Consider the following 22,843-nt stretch of genomic DNA (forward strand, 5'->3'; position numbering starts at 1 on the left):
ATCCCTGTGCTGTACATTATATCTCTATGACTTATTTATTTTCTAACTGGAAGTTTGTACCTTTTGACCCACTTTACCCATTTCATTCACCCACCACACCTTATTTCTGGCAACTACCAATCTGTTCTCTGTGTCTAAGAGTTAAGATTTGGGATTTTTTTTTTTTTTTTTGCTTTTTTAAGATTCCACATATAAGCAGGACCATATAGCGTTTGTCCTTCTCTAACTTATTTCATCTATAATGAAGTATAATGCCTATAGGGTCCATCCATATTGTCATATATGGCAAGATCTTTTTTTGTTGAATAAAAGATTCCATTTTGTATACATGCCACTTTTTCTCTATCCATCAGTGGACACTTAGGTTGCTTCCATGCCTTGGCTATTGTAAGTAATGCAGTGAACACAGGGATGCAGATATCTTTTTTAGTTAGTGTTTTCATTTCCTTTGGATATATACCCAGAAGTGGAATTGCTGAATCATAAAGTAGCTCTATGTTTAATTTTTTAGGAATTTCCATATTGTATACATACTAGGAATGAAATTGCTTATGCAACATTTTGGGGTCTTTTTTATTTATTTTGTTTTGTTGTATTTTTTCAGTGAGTACTTTTTAAAAAAGATTCTGTTCCTGACTTCTTGGAAGGGCACAGAAATTATAAATGAAAATTTTTATCCAATAATAGATACTTCGATAAAATACACCTAAGTGCCTGCACTGGGTTCTAAATTAGACTTGTCTTTTCTTCATTTGCAGCATTTTCTTTCCATTCTTAGTTATCTAGCTTTCTCCAACTCCCTCCACCTCCCTTCTCAATTATTTGTGCTATTTATCGAACACAAATAAAAACGGGTTTGATATATTGCACTTTTTATGCATTGTATTTTTTTTTTGAGCAGAAGTTCATAGAATCAGCTATTATACTTGATCAAAAAAAATATTTTTGTAGCTTGAAACACTCTCTTCTTCTTTACCAGGCAGAGAAAATGGAAATGAAAACAGAAGTTACATTTAAAATGTGCAGAATTTGGGGGCGCCTGGGTGGCTTAGTCGGTTAAGCGTCCGACTTTCGCTTAGGTCATTATCTCGCGGTTCGTGGGTTCGAGCCCCGCGTCGGGCTCTGTGCTGACTGCCAGCTCAGAGCCTGGAGCCTGTTTCAGTCTGTGACTCCCTCTCTCTCTGACCCTCCCCTGCTCACGCTGTCTTTCTCTCTCCTATGAAAAAAAAAAAAAATTAAAAATAAAAAAAAAAGTGCAGAATTTGGTTGCTGGGAAAACACTTTGCTACTGCTGTGTTAATGCACCTACAGATAAAGAAATACAATTGCTATCCATTTCCCTTTCTAAAAGGGTGTAGCCGGCTTACATACCCTGGGAAAATATTTTGAACTTAAAGAATATCATCCAAGATTCCCTGGCATTGGAGATGTACTTTTATTGTTTTATAGAGGCTATAGTCTCTCTAGAGGCTAACACAGAGTCACCATATATTATTTAAACTGCATAGCTTCTGAGAAATATGGCCCCGTCTTGAGTTATAGATTTAGCAAGTGTCCATTCAGTAGTAAAATTGAGACTTCCAACTAAAGATGGCAAAGTCAAGGTGTTTTTTATACTGTTCCTTTTTGTGCAAGTTACTAAAAACAACACAAGTTAAAAGGAGATTAAGAAAGAATGACCACAACTTCAAGCTACATGTGATGGCAAATATTGGCCAATTATTTTTCAATCTAGATCCTAATGAAGGGAGGCTTTGAAAAGCTGATCACAGACCTCAGACCTTAAACAGGGATCAAGCTCTCTAAAAGTAGCTTCTGAGTTTTGAGACGATGAGGGAATATACATAGAACAGCGTAGCAGAGGAGGCAGAAATCATGGGAAACTAAAGCGTATTTCATTTTTAATATCTACAACCAGCAATCTGGGCTATGGAGGCTACAAAGACCTAAGAAATAGTGACTATAACAGTACAGAGAAACTACGATTTGAGGGGTTTTATGTGGGTCCCATGGATCTCTTAAATGCCCATATTTGAAGGGAAGGGTAGCCATGAGGTGGAAGAAAAATACTTCATGATGAGAAAGGGTTTGATACAACATCTGTATCAAAGCTACAGACCCAGGTTCAGCTATACCACATACTCAGTAAATAGGTGGCCCTTTTCAAAAGTGATGAATCATCAGAAATATTAATAATCTTTATTACAAAATGACTACTAATTAAGACCTATGCATAGAGGGGCGCCTGGGTGGCTTAGTCGGTTAAGTGTCCGACTTTCGCTTAGGTCATGATCTCGCAGTTCGTGGGTTCGAGCCCCGCGTCGGGCTCTGTGCTGACTGCCAGCTCAGAGCCTGGAGCCTGTTTCAGTCTGTGACTCCCTCTCTCTCTGACCCTCCCCTGCTCACGCTGTCTCTCTCTCTCTCTCCTAGAAATAAATAAAACATTAAAAAAAAAAAGACCTATGCATAGAAAGAAGAGGAAAATTACATGAGCAAAGGACAAACAAATCCTCATTAGAAGAGGAACTATTCAAGGGAAAGGTAGAACAACCCTGGCAAATAGTTCTCTAAAGTCTTAAAAAATCTAAGGCAGTACGATTACTCTAAAAAAAGAGCCTAAACAGCTGACAAGATGATAGAAAGTGAAGAAAGCAAACTGGTAGTGTTTGGGGAGCAATGAAAGTATAAGATAAGTTATAAGCAACAAACAAGTTAGAATAAGTAAGAATGAGTACAGTTGGGCATATGGTAATCAGGAAGCCACAAAAGCTGTGATAGAGGTGGAGAGCCAGCAGTGGAGAGTAAGACAATTTGTATTACTAAGTTAAACAGATGAATGTAAAAACTATTCAGAAGTATAATAAAAAGAACTTCTTGTAAAAAAAAAAAAAAAGCTCAAATATGCAGGTAGAAAAGGCATACTCTGACTCAGAAAAAAAAATGGATACAAAAACATTAACAATGAGCTATATCCTAGTAAAACTGCCAAACTTCTTATGTAAAGAATCAGGAGAATTTCCAAGCAGGAAAATAGAAAACTCAGTCTGTCTTCAGCCTTCTTCACAACATTTGGGGCCAAAAGGGAGAGTAGTAGAATAACTACAGAGTTCTTTTTTTTTTTTAAACATTCATTTTTGAGAGATAGAGTATGAGTGGGGGAGAGGCAGAGAGAGAGCAAGACACAGAATTTGAAGCAGGCTTCAGGCTCTGCAGTGTCAGGAACCCATGGACTGTGAGATCATGACCTGAGCTGAAGTTGGATGCCTAACTGAGCCACCCAGACTCAGAACTACAGAGTTAAGAAGGAAATCCAGGGGTTCAAGATTTTTATGCCCACCCAAGTTGGCCTTTGAACATATAAGTAATTAACATGATAAAGACTTCAAAACTTCAGGCAGTATAGCCCCCATTTATTTTGTTCTTCTATTAAATTCAAGTAAAATTAAATGTAATATTTTAATTTTAGAACAGCATAAATACCATGATCTCTTTTTAATCAAAAGTACTGCTATTTAGAACTCTATCTATTATAAATGCATAAAAAGATATAAGGAGGGGCACAACCAGTAACTGGCTCAACCAGTTAAGTGTCCGACTTTGGCTCAGGGCATGATCTCCGTGTTCGTGGGTTTGAGCCCTGTATCAGGTTCTGTGCTGACAGCTCAGAGCCTGGATTCTGCTTTGGATTCTGTGTCTCCCTCTCTCTGCCCCTCCCATGCTTGCAGCCTGTCTCTCTCTATCTCACAAAAATTAATAAACATTAAAAAAAAATTTTTAAAGATGTAAGGAATCATGATTACCAAATGCTAATCATTAGTAATGATTACATAGTCCTTGCTAGATGGAGGATTTGGGAAGACTTAAATTTTTATTCTGTTTTTTTTCTGCATTTAAATACTTAAAAATCAGCATGTATCATTTTTATAACAGTAGAGTCAATATCCTTTAAGAATGAAGAAAAATCTATACCACTGACTGAAGAACTCTAAAACGTGGGTAGAGAACAAGCATTGAGAACTTCTCGGTGCAACAGGATTCTGCTGAACTGAGAAGTGATTGGAGGATGGTCAGTGGTAGAGTGTGGCATGCAGGGAAATAACAGCAGTTGACCGCATCTGGCCTTGATTCATGTGACAAACATCTCTTGGACACCTACAATGTACCAGCAACTCCACTAACTACTAGAGCTACAAAATCAAATAAGATAATCCTTGCTCTCAAGGAACCTAGAATCATGTTATAGATTTTATAGATGGTGTCTCAACCTACTTTTGACATTGGACCTGATGATTCTTTGTTGTGGGAAGCTATATTGTGCATTGTAGAATGTTTAGTATTATCCCTGGCCTCTATCCACTAGGTGCCTGTAGTACCCCCAACTTGTGACAATGAAGACCATCTCCAGACATTGCCAAACGTTCCCAGAGAACGAGGTGTTGCTAAATCCCCATGTTGCAGGTTGAAACCTCTTTTACAGAGGAGGACAGACCTGCAGGGATAATAAGCTGTAATTGGTGCGCTGCCAGCAGCCTGTAATGGATTGGATTGGGGTTGGGGTGGGATGTAGGATCAGGACCAGAAAGCCACAGCACTAGGGGCAGGGAGACAGGAATTGGAGATTGGCTGTTTCTGAGTCAAACTTTACTGAGAATGAGAACATTCTTGTGCCATGGATAATAAGAAGCAACTGTAGCCTCAAACTAAAACAAGGCCTTGAGTCCTACTCCATCTAGAAGGCTGTTAGTTAGTTACACTTTGCCCTTTTCATCTCTCTTGGCACTACTGTAGGGGCAGCTTGAAGTGCCCCCAGGCAATCACTCATCATGGTGAGTGAGTGTTTGCCATTAATATTCAGTATTAATGTGATGTTTCACCATTAAAAATGTCCTGCTTTTTTCCCTGGGGATTGTGTCTCAAACCAGTCCATACCTATCTGGGAAAATGGGCTCTGGTAAACCACCAGAAAGCCAGACTATGGGGGCCAACAAGATTGAGCATCCTGGTCTGGGTCTTCTTACTCTAGGACGTCTTTGGGGATATTTTCTTTCTTGCTGTGCTCATTCACATTTCCTTTCACAGGTAAGTTAGGCTGTCTGGATGTGTTGCCAGATAACTGCAAGCCCATGGGCCAACCATTAAGACATTTTGGGATTTAATCTTCCCCATGAAACATTAAAAATTTTAAAGTAAAATTATGAAGCTATCTCCCCTATTTTCTTGTTTTCTTTCAGTCTCTCACACCTACCCAAGGTATCTCGAACCCATGACTTCCATGTAAAGTTTAAATCCCAAAGAGCCATTAATGAAAGTGCTAGATGATTACTTTTAGAGATGTTTCCATTATGTGCATGAATGGTGGATTAAAATCTTTCTCTTCTGTTAGGCTTATAAACTCCTGCCTAGGTCCAAAAGTCATTTTTGCTTACCACTACTCACCCCAATGCCTCTAAGGAGTAGGTTCTCAGTGTTGAGAGGATTCATTTGAATCCAGCTCTTTCAAAGTCAAACTTTAAAGACACAGACACCAAATGCTTATTGATGTTGTTTCAAACACTGACCATGGACCGGAGAAAAATGTTTCGATGTAAGGTCTGTTTCATATCTCTTAAATCATATATATAGGATGCTCTTTATTTTGACCGAATGTTGGTGTAGTTGTGCCTACCACACCCAGAGCTAGCAATAAAGCCCAAATCTGGCCACGTACATTTCCTGTTTTAAGAGCCCCAATGGTTTCTGCTAATGGAGTAGGAACCCTTCAGTTTAGCAACCCTACTACTCCCCTCTCTTCTCAATACCTTTGTCATAGAAATGCTATCAAATACATTTCCGGGGCACCTGGGTGGCTCAGTCGGTTGAGCGTCCGACTTCGGCTGGGGTCATGATTTCACAGTTCGTGGGTTCGAGCCCGGCATCAGGCTCTGTGCTGACAGCTAGCTCGGAGCCTGGAGCCTGCTTCGGATTCTGTGTCTCCCTCTCTCTCTGACCCTCCCCTGCTCATGCTGTCTCTCTCTCTCTCAGAAATAAATAAAATATTTTTAAAAAAATACATTTCCTATTTTCCTGCCTCTACTTCATTACTTAGAAAGTACATACTCTTTACTAGAAAGACCTCTTTCATTTTCTTCTACCTGTGAAACTCCTATACATTCTGTGAAACTCGTATCAAAAATATCTTCCAGGGTACCTGGCTGGCTTAGTAGAGTATGTGACTCTTGGATATTGGGGTCGTGAGTTCAAGACTCACATTGGTATAGAGATGACTTAAATAAATAAACTTAAAGAAAACCTTCTAGGAATATTTTCCTAATTTTACAAACTGGATATAACTGCTTTCTTCAAAACCCATATTTCCATCTTCCCCTTTCTTATGGCATTTGCCATACTATACCTTGTAAATATTGTAATGTTTATCTCTTCACCCCCAAATCCAAAGTATGAGCATCCCCTGAGGGATGTGTGTGTGTGTGTGTGTGTGTGTGTGTGTGTGTGTACGTGTACGCATGCCCATGAAGTCTTTATGCTACTATGATTCCATTCAATATGCTTTGTGGGTAGTAGATCATTGATATTTTTCTGAATGAGACTGAAGTGAATTAAACCAGATCAGCTGAACTCCTGTACTAAAGGAGTGGAAAGAATTTCTTTTCCTCCCTCTGATGGAGAGGATTTAGATTCTCAGCATGACTCACCAGAGTTTTAAAGAAATAGGTCTCCATTTCTCCACTTCAGATATACACAGTCTGTTTCCTAGATAACAATAGAAGCTAACTGAAATATGATTGGAAGAATTTAAAGTCTGCAATTCTGGCCTCACAGAGAATTTCGATCTGAATCTCTCAAATTTCCATCTAGAAAATGTCTGATATTTACTGCATTTTGCAAATCTTGGTGTCAATCTTGCTATAACTTTACTGAGAGATCGTAAATTAGATAATAAAATGTCTGTGTGATTTCCAGATCTATAATATGTCGATCTGAAATATACCCAGATCCTGACCTTCTACAAGAGAGTATTAGGAAAAATTCACTTGAGTAAAATAATAGTGCTGTTATTTTAATTTAATTTGCATACTGAATTAAGAATTTTTGAATGCTTGGGATGATTCTTTAGTTTTTAACAGGTAAGCATATTGTTTGGCTTTTGGGAGGAAAGGGCATAAAATTAGTCTGGCCATCATTAGATTCCAAAATTAATCTATAATAAAGTTCATGGAGTGAATTCTCCCAGCCTTTTCTCTGGCTTCCTGCCTTTTGGCCAATCCACTCCTGATTTTTGGCTTATTTATTAGTACTTTGGAAAAGTGAAAAGAAATTAAATAGGAATCTGTCAATTTTGGAGCTTGTGACCAGCTCTAGTAATAGTTTACTGGGGGACAAAGTATTGACCACAATCTGTTCTAAGTATGTACAGATTTCAGTTGTCTATGATTTTAATTACCTATTGCCCTAGGATAAAAATTCAAAGTTGGCAGGTACCTGACTGGCTCAGTTGAGTGTCTGACTCTTGATTTTGGCTCAGGTTCTGATTCCAGGGTCACGGGATTGAGCCCTGTGTCAGGCTCCACACTGAGCATAGAGCCTGCTTAATTCTCTGTCTCTGTCTGTCTGTCTGTCTGTCTCTCTCTCTGCCCCTCTCCCATGCTGCTCCCATGTGCATGTTCTCTCTCTTCTTGTCTTTCTCTCAAATAAAATTTTAGAAAAGAAGTTTAGAGTTGGCAACATTTTACTGTCATGGTGCAGTGGATAATTTAATGTTTTAAGCAATATGTGAGAAAATTTTTTAAAAAGCCACTGCCTTAAAATGATCATTACTATTTTATATTTTATTTTATTTATTTTTTATATAGTTTATTGTCAAGTTGGTTTCCATATAACACCCAGTGCTCATCCCCACAAGTGCCCTCCTCCCTGCCCATCACCCCCTTTCCCCTCCTCTCACCCCATCAGCCCTCAGTTTGTTCTCAGCATTCAAGAGTCTCTCATGGTTTGCCTCCCTCCCTCTCCCCCACTATTTTTCTCCTTCTCCTCCCCCATGGTCCTCCACTAAGTTCCTCCTAATCCACCTATACGTGCAAACATATGGTATCTGTCCTTCTCTGCCTGACTTATTTCGCTCAGCATAACACCCTCGAGTTCTATCCATGTTGCTACACATGGCCAGATTTCATTCTTTCTCATTACTATTTTAAATTAAATATAAAAAGCATTTTCCCCCCAGAGTTAATAGTACCTATCTTTCCTCCTACTTTAGGCAGCTCATGGCCGAAGGGGACACACAGGCCCACAGGTACAATGATTTTTTTTTCTTAACTCCAAATGGTAAGTATTCTGTGTCCAGTCAGGAAGTAATAAAGGCTCTGGTAAATCTCTTTCAAGGCTAAAGTTCTTTGACTTCTTGATGATATTGGTTGTGGAACAAAATGTTAGAAAAGTTTTAGGCTACAATTTCAAAACCTCAAATCTTAAAATGAAAATTTGAGCATTCTATTAAAAGATTATAATAATCAATGATGAGACACTAGTTGGTCCAAATACTGTTAAATTTGCTTTGTTTGGATTTCAAGTACAAACTAGTAACTCAGCTGAGTAATCTTTCCTTTAGATTTTTGTTTGGTTGATTCTGAAATCTTAGAATTTATAGTAACCCTTTTTAAACTGAGAGTACAGTGGAACCCTAATACAAATTAGACATTCAGAGTGTTTTGTTCAAAAGTTGACTATATCAAATATCCTATTCTATTTTCTTTGTACATTTTGGTGATATATTATACATGTGTCATGAATCCAGAATATTTATGAAAAAGAAATTATGACTTATAACTTACAAAATTCAGGAAACACACATTCTCAGGTAAAAATACAATGAGGATAAACAATAAATCCACTCTCAATCACATCATGGTAAAACTCTAAAGTGCTAAAGATAAAACATCTTCAACACTACTAGAGAGAAAAGGCATTTTTATTTATGAAAGGAGTAACAAATTAGATTGCAGCAGACTTGTATTCAGCAGTAAAACATTCCAGAAAGCAAAGTAATATTTTATAGGTGCAGAAGAGAAATAGCTGTTAATCTAGAATTTCATACCTAGCTAGGGACACCTGGGTGGTTCAGTTGGTTAAGCGTTCGACTTCAGCTCAGGTCATGATCTCATGGTTTGTGGGTTCAGCCCCACCTCAGGCTCTCTGCTGACAGCTAGCTCAGAATCTGGAGACTGTTTCAGATTCTCTCTCTCTCTCTCTCTCTCTCTCTCTCTAACCGTCCCCTGCTCATGATGCCTCCCCTTCTTTCTGAGAAATAAAACATTTTTTAAAAATTTAGAATTTCATACCTAGCTAAACTATGAATGAATGTAGACATTTTCAGACCAAGACTAAGAGAGTTTATCATACACAGACATCACTCCCTTCCATACACACATTTCAAGGTTAGACTTCAACCAAAAGGAGAGCAAAACCAGAATAATGGCATGAATGGAATGAAATGAGATTGAGGAAAGTCTCAGAAATTTCTTCTTTCTAAGATGTAGAAATAGGCATCAGCAAGGGACCTTTAATGACATCTCATTGTGTAACAATTGAGGTATAATCTTAGGCTATCTCAACAGTTGGCTAATTAGCCCTTTTAATCCTTCCTCTTTTTTGGAACTCCTATCTCTGTCAGAGTTTGAAGACAATGTGAAGATAATGCTCAACTTTGAGTCACAGATATTTAATCTATTTGAATATAAATATAATGTTGTAAGATTCCCAGAGACTTTTTAAGAAAATGTGAAGTAAATTATGAGTTTTTTCAGGCCAAATGCCCACGTTAGATATATTAGAAATGTTACAGAAAAAAAAGGAGTGTGTGAGTGTGCACATGTATAAAGACTGAAAGCACATGTACCAACATAGTAGCTTTGGTTATCTCTGCTTGATGAGGTTGTAGAAAATTTTTATTTATTTATTTATGTTTTCCTTTTATTTTTCATATTTTTTACCAAAGATCCTGCACTGCATTGTGATTGAATAGATACAATTTTGTGCATGAAGAAAGGAGACAAAATTCTCAGGAAACAGTATTAACAGGTTGCTTCTCTCTCACCACAGGGGAAAACAGGCATCCCAGGCCCAGATGGACACGAAGGCTCATGGGGACTTAAGGGCCCTCAGGTACATATCAGTACTAAACAGGGTGTGAGAACATAAAGAAGAATCTGGGGCTTTGGTGGAATTTGTCAAACCTCTTTGCAGAATTACAGATGCTTAAAGTGTTTTTCAAAGTAGTAAAGTAAGGAACCAACACAGTCTTGACTTGTCCAGCATTTAGTCTCCTTTATTTTGTCCCTCAAGAGGTGAAAAGAGAATAAACATGCTGCATAGGGTCCCTGTGCGATAACTTGAAGCTAGCTAGGGTGTTCTAGGGAGACCTTAAGCCAGAGAAAACGTTGGCCTCAAACTGGGAATTTTGGTCAGTGTATCACAGTAAGAGCTCAGTGTTACATATTTGGACGCCTGTGTTTTAGAAAAGCTGGCTCGACTCTAGGAAAGAATTGTTCCAAATACAGCTGAAGTCTTCAGCAGGGTGTTCTATAGTGTGGCACTCGGCCTGTCTTTCTTGTTCACTTCCCCCAGAGAACTGCCTGCAGCACTTTTTCCTTTCTGAGGAAGAGGCCATGGTTGGCTCTTACACTGATCACATGAGGGGAAAGGAAGCATGTGCCAAAATGTAGCCTGAAATAATACTGAAGAGGGAAAGGAAGTCCTAGAAAATGCTGAGATGAAAGAAAGGTTAGATTATAGAAAGTTAGAACATATTTTTTCTCCCAACTTTGTTTTGAAATCTTGAGAAATGGTTTTGCTATTTGGAAAATGCAGAACAAGCAAAGGTTCTATAATTTTTGAAAGTTTTAATCCATAATAGTTAAAAAGAATTAACAATTGTATGTTGGCCCGTGGTGCATGGAAGTTGGGCAAAATATCCTTAGACATTCAAATGAAAAATTTTGTTCACGTTTTACCAAGACTTCAGAGCAGTAAACAATCTGCCCCCTTGGACCTCTAGCTCTTTTGAGCTTGATTGCTTTTTTCTGTTTTACTTGCCAGCTGAGGAAGGTTCACTCTTCTTATCTTCAAGCGAGAAATATTTGCCACTGGGGTTGTGGGGAAGCATTTCAGTAGATTGGCTGACTTTATTTCATTCTAAACAAATAATACAACAACATCCCTTCTACTTTATAGACTCTTTCTTCATGATATCATTTAAAAGGAGATGGAAAAACCAAACACAGTATGAAAGTTTATCTGCCTAATGTATGGAAGCCATGATTAAGAGGCGATATAATATTCTACAAGTAGAAATATCCAAATTTCATCTTACCGCATGCTGTATCTTATGCCCAGTCTTCAGTGTGGTTATTGAATAGAAAAATCATTTTAATGCTTCATTTGCAGATTACGTAATTAAGGATTATTTTCTTTATCATATAAGAAATCTATGCATTTGGAGTCTAAATACGCTTCGGATAATCAGAAAACAATACTGAAAATATCAGCTGTTCAGTATTAATTCAGTTGACTGTAAATGCTGAACTGCCAAAATTGCAGATTGGATCCTTGTATACATGCTCAGAGGGAAAGCTCACTGATGAAGACAGAATCAAGGGCATGGGCAGAGTTCTCTTTCCAGTTTCTGTCCATGTGACTGACTTACCATGTCTATCTTTAATAGTAGAGTTAATATTCAAGTGTTCTCTTATAGAAAGAAAATAATGCTTTGATTCTCTCTATGTAGGGTCCCAGAGGAGAGACTGGTATGAAAGGAGAAAAAGGAGGCCTGGGAAGTAAAGGTCCTCAGGTATGTAATGAGAGAAAGTGACTACACCTGGCTTTGATCTTGGCTTTAATATGGATGTCCTTGCAGTTTCTTTTCTGCAGAAGGAGCTATTTATTGCCTGTGAACCAGCAAAGGTTTGACTTCAGTGTTCTTTGTGGGCGGCCACATCACTTTGTGGTCCTTAGCTTGCCGAGTGGGCTGTCATTCTGGCAGACACAGAGGTGAAGATGGTTTCTAGCCCCCTTTGCCTCAGCAGCTCAGGTGTTACTGTGAGGCTAAGAATTCCTCCTCAGTAGAAATTGGGTCATGCCGCTCCTCTGATCTAAGTCCTTAGGGGCTTCCCATTGTACCCAGGATACAACCTACTTCAGGCTCCTCAACCTAGATACATGTGATAATCTCCTGGGAGGATTATAAAACACTCCACCACCTGGAACCCTCCCCCAGACCATTTAAATCAGAATCACTGAAGGTAAGGACAGGGTACCAGTAACTTTGAATTCTCCGCAGGTGACTCTAGTAGACACACCCTGTGATGGGACTGACTTTCCCACATCACTTCTCCAACTTCAAAGTACCTAAGAATCACCTGGACAACTTTTTAAAATGCAGATTCAGATCAGAAGTTCTAGGGTGGGGCCTGAGATTCTACACTTCCAGTGAGCTCACAGGCGATATTGATACTGCTGGTTCCCAGACCACACTTTGAGTAGCAAGGCCCTGCATGATCTGACCATTGCCTAACTGCTATTATAGTATATACGTGTTTAGCTTTTTGTCTCCTCTTGTAGACTTTAATCTCCAGGAGGGCTAGAATTTTGTCTTGCTTATATCCCAGAACCTAAAATAACAGTGGTGCCACACAGCAGAACTTAATGTGTATTTATATAATGAATCAATTAGTAAGTGAATGAATGAGACACAGTTGGGACTTGCACTTGGGTAATAGGATAAAGGGAATCTATTACTTTGTGTCCATTAGGCAATGGTCCAACACTTAAGTGGATGTGTTCATCATCAAAATAGTTAAGCTATTTGCATAAACCTATATCTCATGACACAATATTTTAAAGCACATTAGTAACTATTCGTGAAGATATTTGCTCCCAGTTTTGATGAATGTGCTCCTTCAAACAGCATGAAAACTTTAAAATTTCATTGTAGGACTAAGTTGATGAAAAGTAACTATTTTGCATTCACATCTTTGAATCATGAAAAACCCTGGCACCACCAATTGGGATTTTAAAAAAAAATTGCAAATGCCAAGGGAAACATATATCAGGTGATTATTTCATCTGTTTATATAAAATATTAAAATGTAGATGGGTTAGATCCAAAGAGCATGGTAATTCCCTTCCTCTAAAATCCAAAATTGTATCCAAGTGGCTGTTACTCAAATAAGCTATTACATTTGCCTTATAGTGTACTTCTCTGAGTGAGTCCCCTTTAATCTTGCTTTGGCAAGATTGATCACAGTTATAAATCATTCAACCTCTTGGCATTGCCAGCATTAGTCAAAAGGCACCACTTCTCTATACCTCTTCCATTTATCTGGCTAGAAATCATGGTTTTCTTTCTTTGCTTGTTTTTCTCGAAATACCCTTGTCAACACGGTAGAAGTGCTATTTCAAAGATGTGTAGAATTTTCTATATTCAGGACATGATGAATGAGACTTCAAAATTGTTGTTTCCAAAGGAAAACCACAGGAGACAAACACCATCATATATACAAGAGATGGGCTTGTCTTTATGGGCTCTGTAAATCCACTGACATAGGCTTCATACAGCACACAAGAACCAGCCATTTAAGTGGAATAACAGGAGTGTTTTTTAATTGTAGACTTTAAGGTTTTTCTTAGGACATACATTTAGAAAAAAGGATGTGATTTCTGTTGACAGTGTTCTGAAGACTTATTAATTTATGCAGTGTTGGGGCACTCTGCATAAATCAAAATGTGTTAATCCAACCAAGTATATGGCTACGATATGAAAGAAACACAGTCTATGGCATAATAATAAAAAAGAAGGCATAACTTTGAAGAGAATGGCATATTCTTTTATACCTTTCTTTTTGTCTGATATACCATAGGGTACCTCATTAATACAACCAATGCCTAGAAGAGGAATGGAAAATCAGACACAAATACTAATTCTAGTTGGTGTTGGAATTATTCTTAGGGTTTTTGTTTTTAGTGAAATAGCCACTAATGTCATGCAATATCCAGAAAAGTTGGAATTGTTCCATGCTAAATTGGGATACAAAGGAGAATTTCTGTTGTCCTCTTGACAAAGCATAGTATAGTGGTCAGGGGCATAGTGTCTGACCCAGGCTCCCAAGTTTGATTGCCAGCTTTGTACTTTTCTGTCTGTCTACCCACAAAGGCCTTGGGTAATTGATGTGACCTCTCTATACCTCAGTTTTCTCTGCTGTAAAATAAGGATAGTAATAGTAGCCACCATCAGGTGAAAATTAAATGATTTAATATATTAAAGTTCTTAGAATAGTGCCTGCAGTGAAGTAAGCACTGTGTGTTTAGTACTACTATAATGCATAAGTATTACATAACTTAGCATGGACATTTAATGCTCAAAGCATGCGAGGAGTCTTCAACCTAAGAAAGGCCATTGTAATAATAACACTATAACAATATGTAATCTGTAGTACAATGATTGAATTTCATCATTCCGCATAATCTAGGTTGAATGATCCATCAACTATTCCTTTTACTCAAATATTTACTGAAGGCTTCCTGTGTGTGCATCCTGTAGTAATATAAAAGTGCTTCCCAATCTCATAAAGGAGAGCAATACAAACAAATAGTTGAGATGTGATGTGCTAATGCTAATGTAGAATTTCACCTCAGTTAGAGTGGTGGGTGAAAGGATGGCATTAGAGCAGAAGAGTGGTTTAGCTTTTTCAGGATAAGGAGGTATTTTCCAGTGACCAATGGAGAGGCAGACATCTGGGAAAAGGAGCCAGAAATCTAAAAAGAGATATTAAAGTGAGTTTGGGAAACCATAAATGATTCAGTATGGATGGAGTGTAAAAGGCATGAAGGATTAGAACTTAAGTTAGAGGCTTTGTCCTAGACTAGCACTGTCAAGATCAACATCTCAGGTATCTTGGGGTTTATTCTTGCATTAGCCCACCCTTGCTGGCCTCTTGTTTTTATATTTTCTCATAATTTATTATTATAATTTCTCACATATGACATTAAAGACGCTGAGCATTTATTTAATCTCCTTGAGTAGTTTCAGCTCAGCCTGATATTTACTGGTTGTCCATGTAGGCAAAGTTTTACCCCCAAGAAAATAAGTGACAGGATTCCTTTTTTAAATTTTTTTATGTTTATTTTCGAGAGAGAAAGAGAGTGTGAGTTGGGGGGGGGGCAAAGAGAGAGAGAGAGAGAGAGAGGCACAGAATATGAAGCAGGCTCCAGGCTCTGGTCTGTCAGCACAGAGCCTGTCAGGGGGCTCAAACTCATAAACTATAAGATCATGACCTGAGCCAAAGTTGGACGCTTAACCAACGGAGCCACCCAGGTGCCCCAATAGGATTCCTTTTAGGCATGAGAAAAACTTGCATCTCTTGCCCCTCCCCAGCCATATCCATCCAAAGTCAAGGTGTCCTTGGGACTGTCCCAGCCATTAATCCCAAAATCCTAGTGCAATCCTTCCTCATAAGATATCATCTAAAGACAATTTTTAAAACATTTAAACTATAAACATTTCCTTTATATCATTACTTAACACCTGTATTACGCAGCTGTTATTGCAGAAGACTCTGTCACAGAGTCTCAACATGAGCAAAAGATCCCCCAGCCCAAGCCCCATATTGGAGGTTAGATCTGGCCCCAGCCTCCTGCATCAGGTTTGGAGATTCACATCAATCTCAGCTGATGCGTGAATAGTAGAGTTTGGGAATCCTATCTCAAAACAGGCTTCAAAACAGCAGACTGAGTGGCTAGGAGTTCAGTTTAGAGTCAGAATCAAGTTCAATTCTCATCTCACCCTCTTATTAACAGTTATCTGGGGTTAAATGCATTGAGAATCTGTGTTTTATTGGTAAACAATGGTATCAATAATATGTATCTCATTGTGTTGTAAGGATTGAGAAAGTCTGGACAGTATAAACATATACCTCTTAGTACAGTGCTTTGCATACAATAAATACTCAATAAAAGGCTGCCATTGCAACAAAGCCAATGAAGATTTGATCTCTAGTGCCCTTTTCCTTTATATGCCCTAAGTTTTTATATTCCACAGCTGCTCTTGGCCTCAAATAAAGACGTCTTTTTGGCTCTTTGATATCCTGGGGTTGCAGGGAATTTTTCACCTTGCCTTTAAAAATATGGTCCCCTATACAACTAGCAGTATTTGAGTAGGTAACCTATCTGGGTAACCAAAGAAGCATGAGACCTATTCAGGCAATCACAAATGCCAGTCTGGTATTTTGTGTGGTCCTGCATACGAAACAGGATCAGGTTCTCTGATGTTCTGATGACCAGGCTCTGTCTGCATCCATCCATCCAGCTGTCCATCCATTCATCTATCTATCCAAGAAGTCTTCTATTTTGGAGGACTTTGAAACAAGATAATCTCTCACTGTGGTTGTATGTGCTCAAAGTGACTACACATGAGGTAATCTTCCTGAAATTTATTTCATCTCCTAGAGCTCATTATATCTGAAGGAAACACAGAAAGTGAACTCCTAGGCAAGACTTCCAATTTATGCCTTATTGTTAAGGATAATTAAAATATTTCTACTTCATCCTCTTTGAAATACACAAAAATTTCATATGGAAAATCAAATTAAACACATTATCTCATCCCTCTTGGGGGCTATTCCTGGAGAGGTGAATGGAAGGCTAGATGGATTAATGAGTGGATTGAGAGGTTCTAGGTGCTGTACTAAGTACCTAGAGACAAAATTCCAGAGATAAGAAGTCAATAGGGTGTACTCCTTTCTTCAGGGAATGCACAGGCTAGTATCTAGCCAATGAGAGAAAGAAGTGAATGAAGAACTACATACAGAGTAGAGGAATCTGTGGGACCCAATACAGCCAGGAGGTTCAGGTATTCTGGAAACATTGATCTTAAAAACAAGATTATCAGAACAGGGAGGTTGTACCTCCCTCCAGAAGGAAAAATGAACCAGCTAAGGGAAGAACTTATACAAATGTGGAGATATAAGACAAGAAGTATTTGGTGTCTTTAGATGGTTTGAGTATAAACATACAGTGATTGAAGTAGTCACAGATGACAATGGAGACATGCAATCCCAACATTTTGAGGGATTTTATATTTTAATAAGTGAATACCATAAACTGTATTCTGAAAATTATTCATAATTTCAGAAAAAATGGGCAGCATCAGCCTGACATTTCAAATCAAAAGGAAAAAGGCATGAGGAGTGGATGAGAGAAAGGTCAGGCTGCAGTCAGGGAATCCGAGAATTAAGACAAAATGCACAAAGGCCTGAAGGTAGATGATAGCATTAGAAATGGAAGAGAGATGTATACAGAAAGGTGATAGAATCAGTAGGACTTGCTCTGGAAAACAGTGTAGAGGTTCCTCAGGAAACTAACAACAGAACTCCCCTATGACCCAGCAATAGCACTGCTAGGAATTTACCCCAGGGATACAGAAATGCTGATGCATAGGAGCACATGTACCCCAATGTTCATAGCAGCACTCTCCACAATAGCTAAAACATGGAAAGAGCCTAAGTGTCCATCAACGGACGAATGGATCAAGAAGATGTGGTTCATCTATACGATGGAATACTACATGGCAATGAGAAACAATGAAATCAGGCTATTTGTAGCAACGTGGATGGAACTTGAGGGTGTTATGCTGAGCGAAGTAAGTCAGGCAGAGAAGGACAAATATCATATGTGTGCACGTATAGGAGGATTAGGAGGAACTTGACGGAGGACCAAGGGGGAGAAGAAGGGGGGAAATGGTGGGGGAAAGGGAGAGGGGCAAACCATGAGAGACTCTTGAATGCTGACAACAAACTGAGGACTGATGGATGTGGGGGTGAGGGGGGATGGGCATGGAGGAGGGCACTTGTGGGGATGAGCACTGGGTGTTATGTGGAAACTAATTTGACAATAAACTGTAAAAAAAAAAAAAGAATCAGGACTTGTAATTGATGGGTTTTCAGAGATAAACTACAGGTGGGGGTGTATATGATGATTCTTAGTTTCCACCTTGGGCTTCCTTAATAAAATGAACCCAAGTATGACTTGCAGTAAATATAATTATCTTTGGTAATCAATTCCAATAGACATCTTAACATTTGAGTCTGGCATTTAGTTGAGTGGTCTGAAGTGGAGATCCATATGTTTAGGGGTTATTTTGTAAAGTGATATCTGAATCGATGGGAGAATCACTCAGGAAGAGGGGATTAACTGAGAAAATAAGATGAGAGGATGGAACCTCAGGGCACATGGAGATTTAAAAGGCCAATGGAGCTTTGAAATTTGCTAAGAGGAGTCCAGAGAGGGACCAGGAAAGCTATGGTAACTGGTGTTACAGAAACTAATGGAAAAGTTTCAGAGAATACGTGATCAAAATCAGATAAGGTAAGAACAGAAAAGAGTCTAACTGAATAGAATATGGAGGTGATGGGAGCTAGCTCCATGAAGTGGTAGGAGTGAGAGTTAGAAGGGAAAGGATTAAGAGCTTTGGAAGGTGAAGAAATTGAGATTCTTTTTTTAGGATAAATAAGGGTGAAGGGGGGAAAAAAAAAGGTTGTGGAAAGATTATCATCTTCCCTGGTAACCAATATACTATTAAGTCTTTCCTATTAGGAAATTTTTTATGTCCAACTTAGTATGTTCTTAATTTTTTTAAGATAAAAAAGGTTAATGTCATGATTTTTTTTCTGAACAAAATTTGCTAACATGCCTAGTACACAGATATGGTTTATTTATTTTTAAATTACAGTAACCATGGCAAAAAAAAAAAAAAGGAATTTGAAAATGATTTCAATTCACTGGTGTTGGGATTATTACAAGTACCTATCTAAACATTTTAACGAAAAGAGATTTCTGTTGCCATATGTTTGGATATCCCAAAGGAAAAATCTGATCCCAAGTGTAAGTAACATAGGAAGGCAGTTGGGCTGTCTCTGAATTGAGATTTTTAAATGTTTAGCTCTAAAGCTCTAAAGCTTTTCCAATAAAACATGCTTTCTAGAAAGCTAAAGAGACTTCTATTATATCAAATGGATTTTCCATATTGATGTGTGGTATGTTTACCCATCTGTTTAACTTTTGTTGTTATGTTCTTCAATAAAATCTTAAAGCTTTCTTTATATAGGTCTTTATCTTTCTTGTTAAATTCTACACGTTTTACAATTTTTTTATTCTAATGGTAAATGGGGATTTATGTACATTTACTATTCTAATTTATCAGTAGGAAAGGGAAAAACTATTTCAGAATATTTGTCTGGTATACCTGAACATATCTTGTTTTTACTAATTATTTTTGGGGAAGTTTCTTGAGGTTTCTATTTGTACAAACTATATTATTTGCAAATAAATATATGTTTACCTTCAAAAAAATGCTTCCTGCCAAAACAAGGAACCAGATAGAATACAGTTAAAGACAAATGTCATTTGGGATGCCTTCTTTAAATGTTAGACATTTTAGCAACATCTGCTGTAAAAGCAAAACAGTGAGAATACAAAATCTCTTTGGAAGACTCACAACGAAGCATGATCAGTTAGGCCACATCTGGCATGAATTACTTTATTAATTTTCTTTTATTTACTAGTTTTTATGTGACAGCTGTGATACTTTTTTCCACAGCAGAAATCAGTAAATCCATAATTCTTTTACCATCTGTGGTTCATTTTCCTCTTAGAAGAGACACAAAGGGTCTAAGGGAAAGTTGCTTTATGTTCTGCTATATTTGCAATCCTTGTTTTGTTTCAGGGGCCTCCAGGACCAGGAGGAGAAGCAGGGAGTCCAGGCCATTCGGGAAGCCAAGGAAATAAAGTAGGTCACAGTCTTGAAGCCCACCAAAGTTAAGGTTTTCTCCTCAAAATAAGTGTGCCTGGCTGTATTAGCCAGAGCCCTTTCAACACAAAGGAGGATATCTTATTGCCCCTACACCCTGGCTTAATTCTTCGAGAGCCAGCAACATCTAAGGACTTGGGTGTGGACCACAATGAGGTCAACGATTCCAGCTCGGCATAATCTCATGAGGGGCTACACCCAGTCTTAGCCGGGGGGAACCTCAGGGAAGGAGGACTGTTCTGGGGCAGGCCCCTTCCTTTGCCCCTCTCTTCTTCCCTCCCCTCCTCTCTTCTTCTTTATTTGTTTCCTCCATGCATACAAACATTTGCTGAACACCTTTTTTTTTTTTTAATTTTTTTTTAAATGTTTTTATTTATTTCTAGGAGAGAGAGAGACAGCATGAGCAGGGGAGGGTCAGAGAGAGAGGGAGTCACCGACTCCGAAACAGGCTCCAGGCTCTGAGCTGGCAGTCAGCACAGAGCCCGACGCGGGGCTCGAACCCACGAACCGCGAGATCATGACCTAAGCGAAAGTCGGACGCTTAACCGACTAAGCCACCCAGGCGCCCCTGCTGAACACCTTTAAAGACAAAGTCACTGTCCTGGCACTCTGTTGGACTAGAAAGTCAGCTTCAGGAGAGTAGAGCTCTTTGATCGTTCTGCTCGCTGATGTACTATGAGCAGTTCCTGGCACATAATTGCTTAGTAAATATTTGCTTAATGAAAGAATTTCTGGGTTGTATAATAAAGATGACATGGAATCAATCCCCACAGAATTTAGAATATTTTCAAGACAATTATCTGTGACACAAAGTAGTACAGGATATGGGTCTGAGAATGGAGGTTTAAATATAGTGTTAGTAAAAGTATTTCTGGGCTGGGGAAAGAGGCATCATAGCGGATACAGACTTGGAGCAGACCCTAGAAGATAATAAAGACTTTGGCAAGCAGAGAAGAGTCATGGAGGATTTCAGGGAGAAGAAATCATGTGAAGGAAAGACAGGGTTGGAAAATCCTAGGAGTGGGTATTTGGGGGGAAAAAGATGATCCTGTCTGGTAGTCACATAAAAGACAGTCTGTGGTAACTCTCTTGATTAATTACCAAGTCCAATGCTATTTATAATTTTTCAATGGAGTGTATGAACACAGCCAGACTTGGGAGGATTTTGAATAGGCCACTCAGTGTAGAAATATTTTAAAGGCTGAGAGATTGGAAGCTAGAAGACTAGTGGCTATGTTCTCATAGTCTCTAAGACAAGAATCAGTTGGATGACTTAACAGGGTGAGGACAGGAGGAACTCATCATGATTCCGGAAGACTCTTCTAATAGGAAACTAAGGTATAGAGAAGAGGGGTACATGATTTGTGGGCTTCCTGCTTGAGTGTCGCACCATCCCAGAAGTGGGAAAGTCATGAGAAAGGTAGAAATGAAGGGAACCACTTGGTTTGGGTAATAGAGGAAAGGGTTTATGGCTGGTCAGAGATGTAGGTTTCAGAGGCATTTGGATTTTTAAAAAGACTCTTAGTGATGTCTATTTATAAGAAGTGTAACAGGAGACAATAAATCGTTAGAAAGGAGGGGAAAGAAACAGAAATGCACACTTGATGCTGAGAAGAAGAGTTGAAGAAGGAGAGGTCAAGTGTATCAGCTAGTTCAGAACAGATAAGGAAGGGGGAGTGAAGAAGCCATTGCCTCTGGTGGCTAAGATGCTCCAAAGAACAGTTTCAAAAAAAGTAGCATTTGAGAGGAGGGTAAAGAAAAGGAGACAGCCTACAAAGGACTGAACAATTTTGTTGATGAGGAGGAAATGGATTCAGGGTCATAAACTACTCTTTGAAGAAGCAAGACTTGGGGGCAGGGAGAGGATATTAACTACCAGTCTAGAACTGATTGAAGCTGGGTATTTGTTTTCAGTGATAGGAGAGATGGTAGTGTGTGTCTGAGCACAGAGAGAGGAATCAGAGTAGATAATTAATGGAGAAATGTCTTACCACAAGATGAGAATGAGAACATAAGAAGAGGGGTCAGCTTTGTAATGGAGAACGCTAAGAAGGGCTGAAATGACGGAGGCCTGCAGTCAGGCTGCAAGGACCATTGACTGGAGGGTGAAATGTGGATGACAGGGATAATCAACACCGACAGGAAAGGATTGCTAGAGCATGCAGTGTAGCAATAGTGGTCGGGAAAGGAAAGTTTGGAACAGAAACAATGCTGCCTTCTTGCCCTTGGAGAAGGCTGCAGGGGAAGTGGTGTCCCAGATGAGAACCAAGTTTATCTTACAGTGAGGTAGGATGTATGTCTGTGTGCAGATGTCATGGATGCATAGAGAAGGTTTGTTTGTGAAATGAAAGCACTCCATAGGCTGCAACAAAAAGGACCGGGAGCGAGGTAGGCAGGAATGGAGGGCTCCTAGGGCCAGTCATAGGTGAGAGTGTGGAAGGAGATAGATCGGAGCAGGGTAGTTGTGCCTAAAAGATCATTATTGATAAGAGGGACGTTTCAAGAGGAAGAGGCAAGAATTTGGAAAAAAAAGGACCCTCAAAGCAAACCCAAGTCCTTTGGGAAGTCCCAAGATAAATGAAGTCATCTGGATTCATTGTTAACTGAGATGAGCCCCAAACACTTACTTCTACCTTACTCATACCTTACTCCAAAAATCTCAAGTACCCAGGGACACAAGCAACTTCTTAATCCTGGGCTCAACACCTGACTGTACCAATAATAAAAGTGACCTTGTTTAAGCCATATGGCTTCACTTATATCTCTACCTTAAAGTAGATGTTCTCAAATTTTACTGAGTATAAGAATCAGCAGAGAAGCTTATTTAAATAGGCATATTCTTGGGCTCCATTATCAGAGACCATACCAGTGGAGTCCAGGAATTTCCTTTGCATGTGGACCTAAAGTAGTTGTGAGGCAGATGGCCCCCAGAGCGTACCTTGAGAGCCACTAACCTGAAAGAAAGGTGATCTTCTGCTACCCAGCCATGGA

At 38.9% G+C, this 22,843-nt stretch overlaps 1 protein-coding gene across 1 annotated transcript in view; it reads left to right on the forward strand.

The window, feature by feature from the left end:
• The window catches only part of COL6A6 (collagen type VI alpha 6 chain), a 108,313-nt gene that overhangs the window by 38,812 nt on the left and 46,658 nt on the right, over positions 1-22,843 (forward strand). The window contains exons 20-23 of the mRNA XM_077750917.1: positions 8,255-8,290; positions 10,096-10,158; positions 11,780-11,842; positions 19,769-19,831. Of these exons, the coding sequence (XP_077607043.1) occupies positions 8,255-8,290; positions 10,096-10,158; positions 11,780-11,842; positions 19,769-19,831 (225 nt within the window). The remainder of the gene's footprint in view (positions 1-8,254; positions 8,291-10,095; positions 10,159-11,779; positions 11,843-19,768; positions 19,832-22,843) is intronic.

Source organism: Crocuta crocuta, unplaced genomic scaffold (genome assembly GCF_008692635.1).
Source record: "Crocuta crocuta isolate KB4526 unplaced genomic scaffold, BGI_CrCroc_1.0 scaffold279, whole genome shotgun sequence".
Lineage (NCBI taxonomy): Eukaryota > Metazoa > Chordata > Mammalia > Carnivora > Hyaenidae > Crocuta > Crocuta crocuta.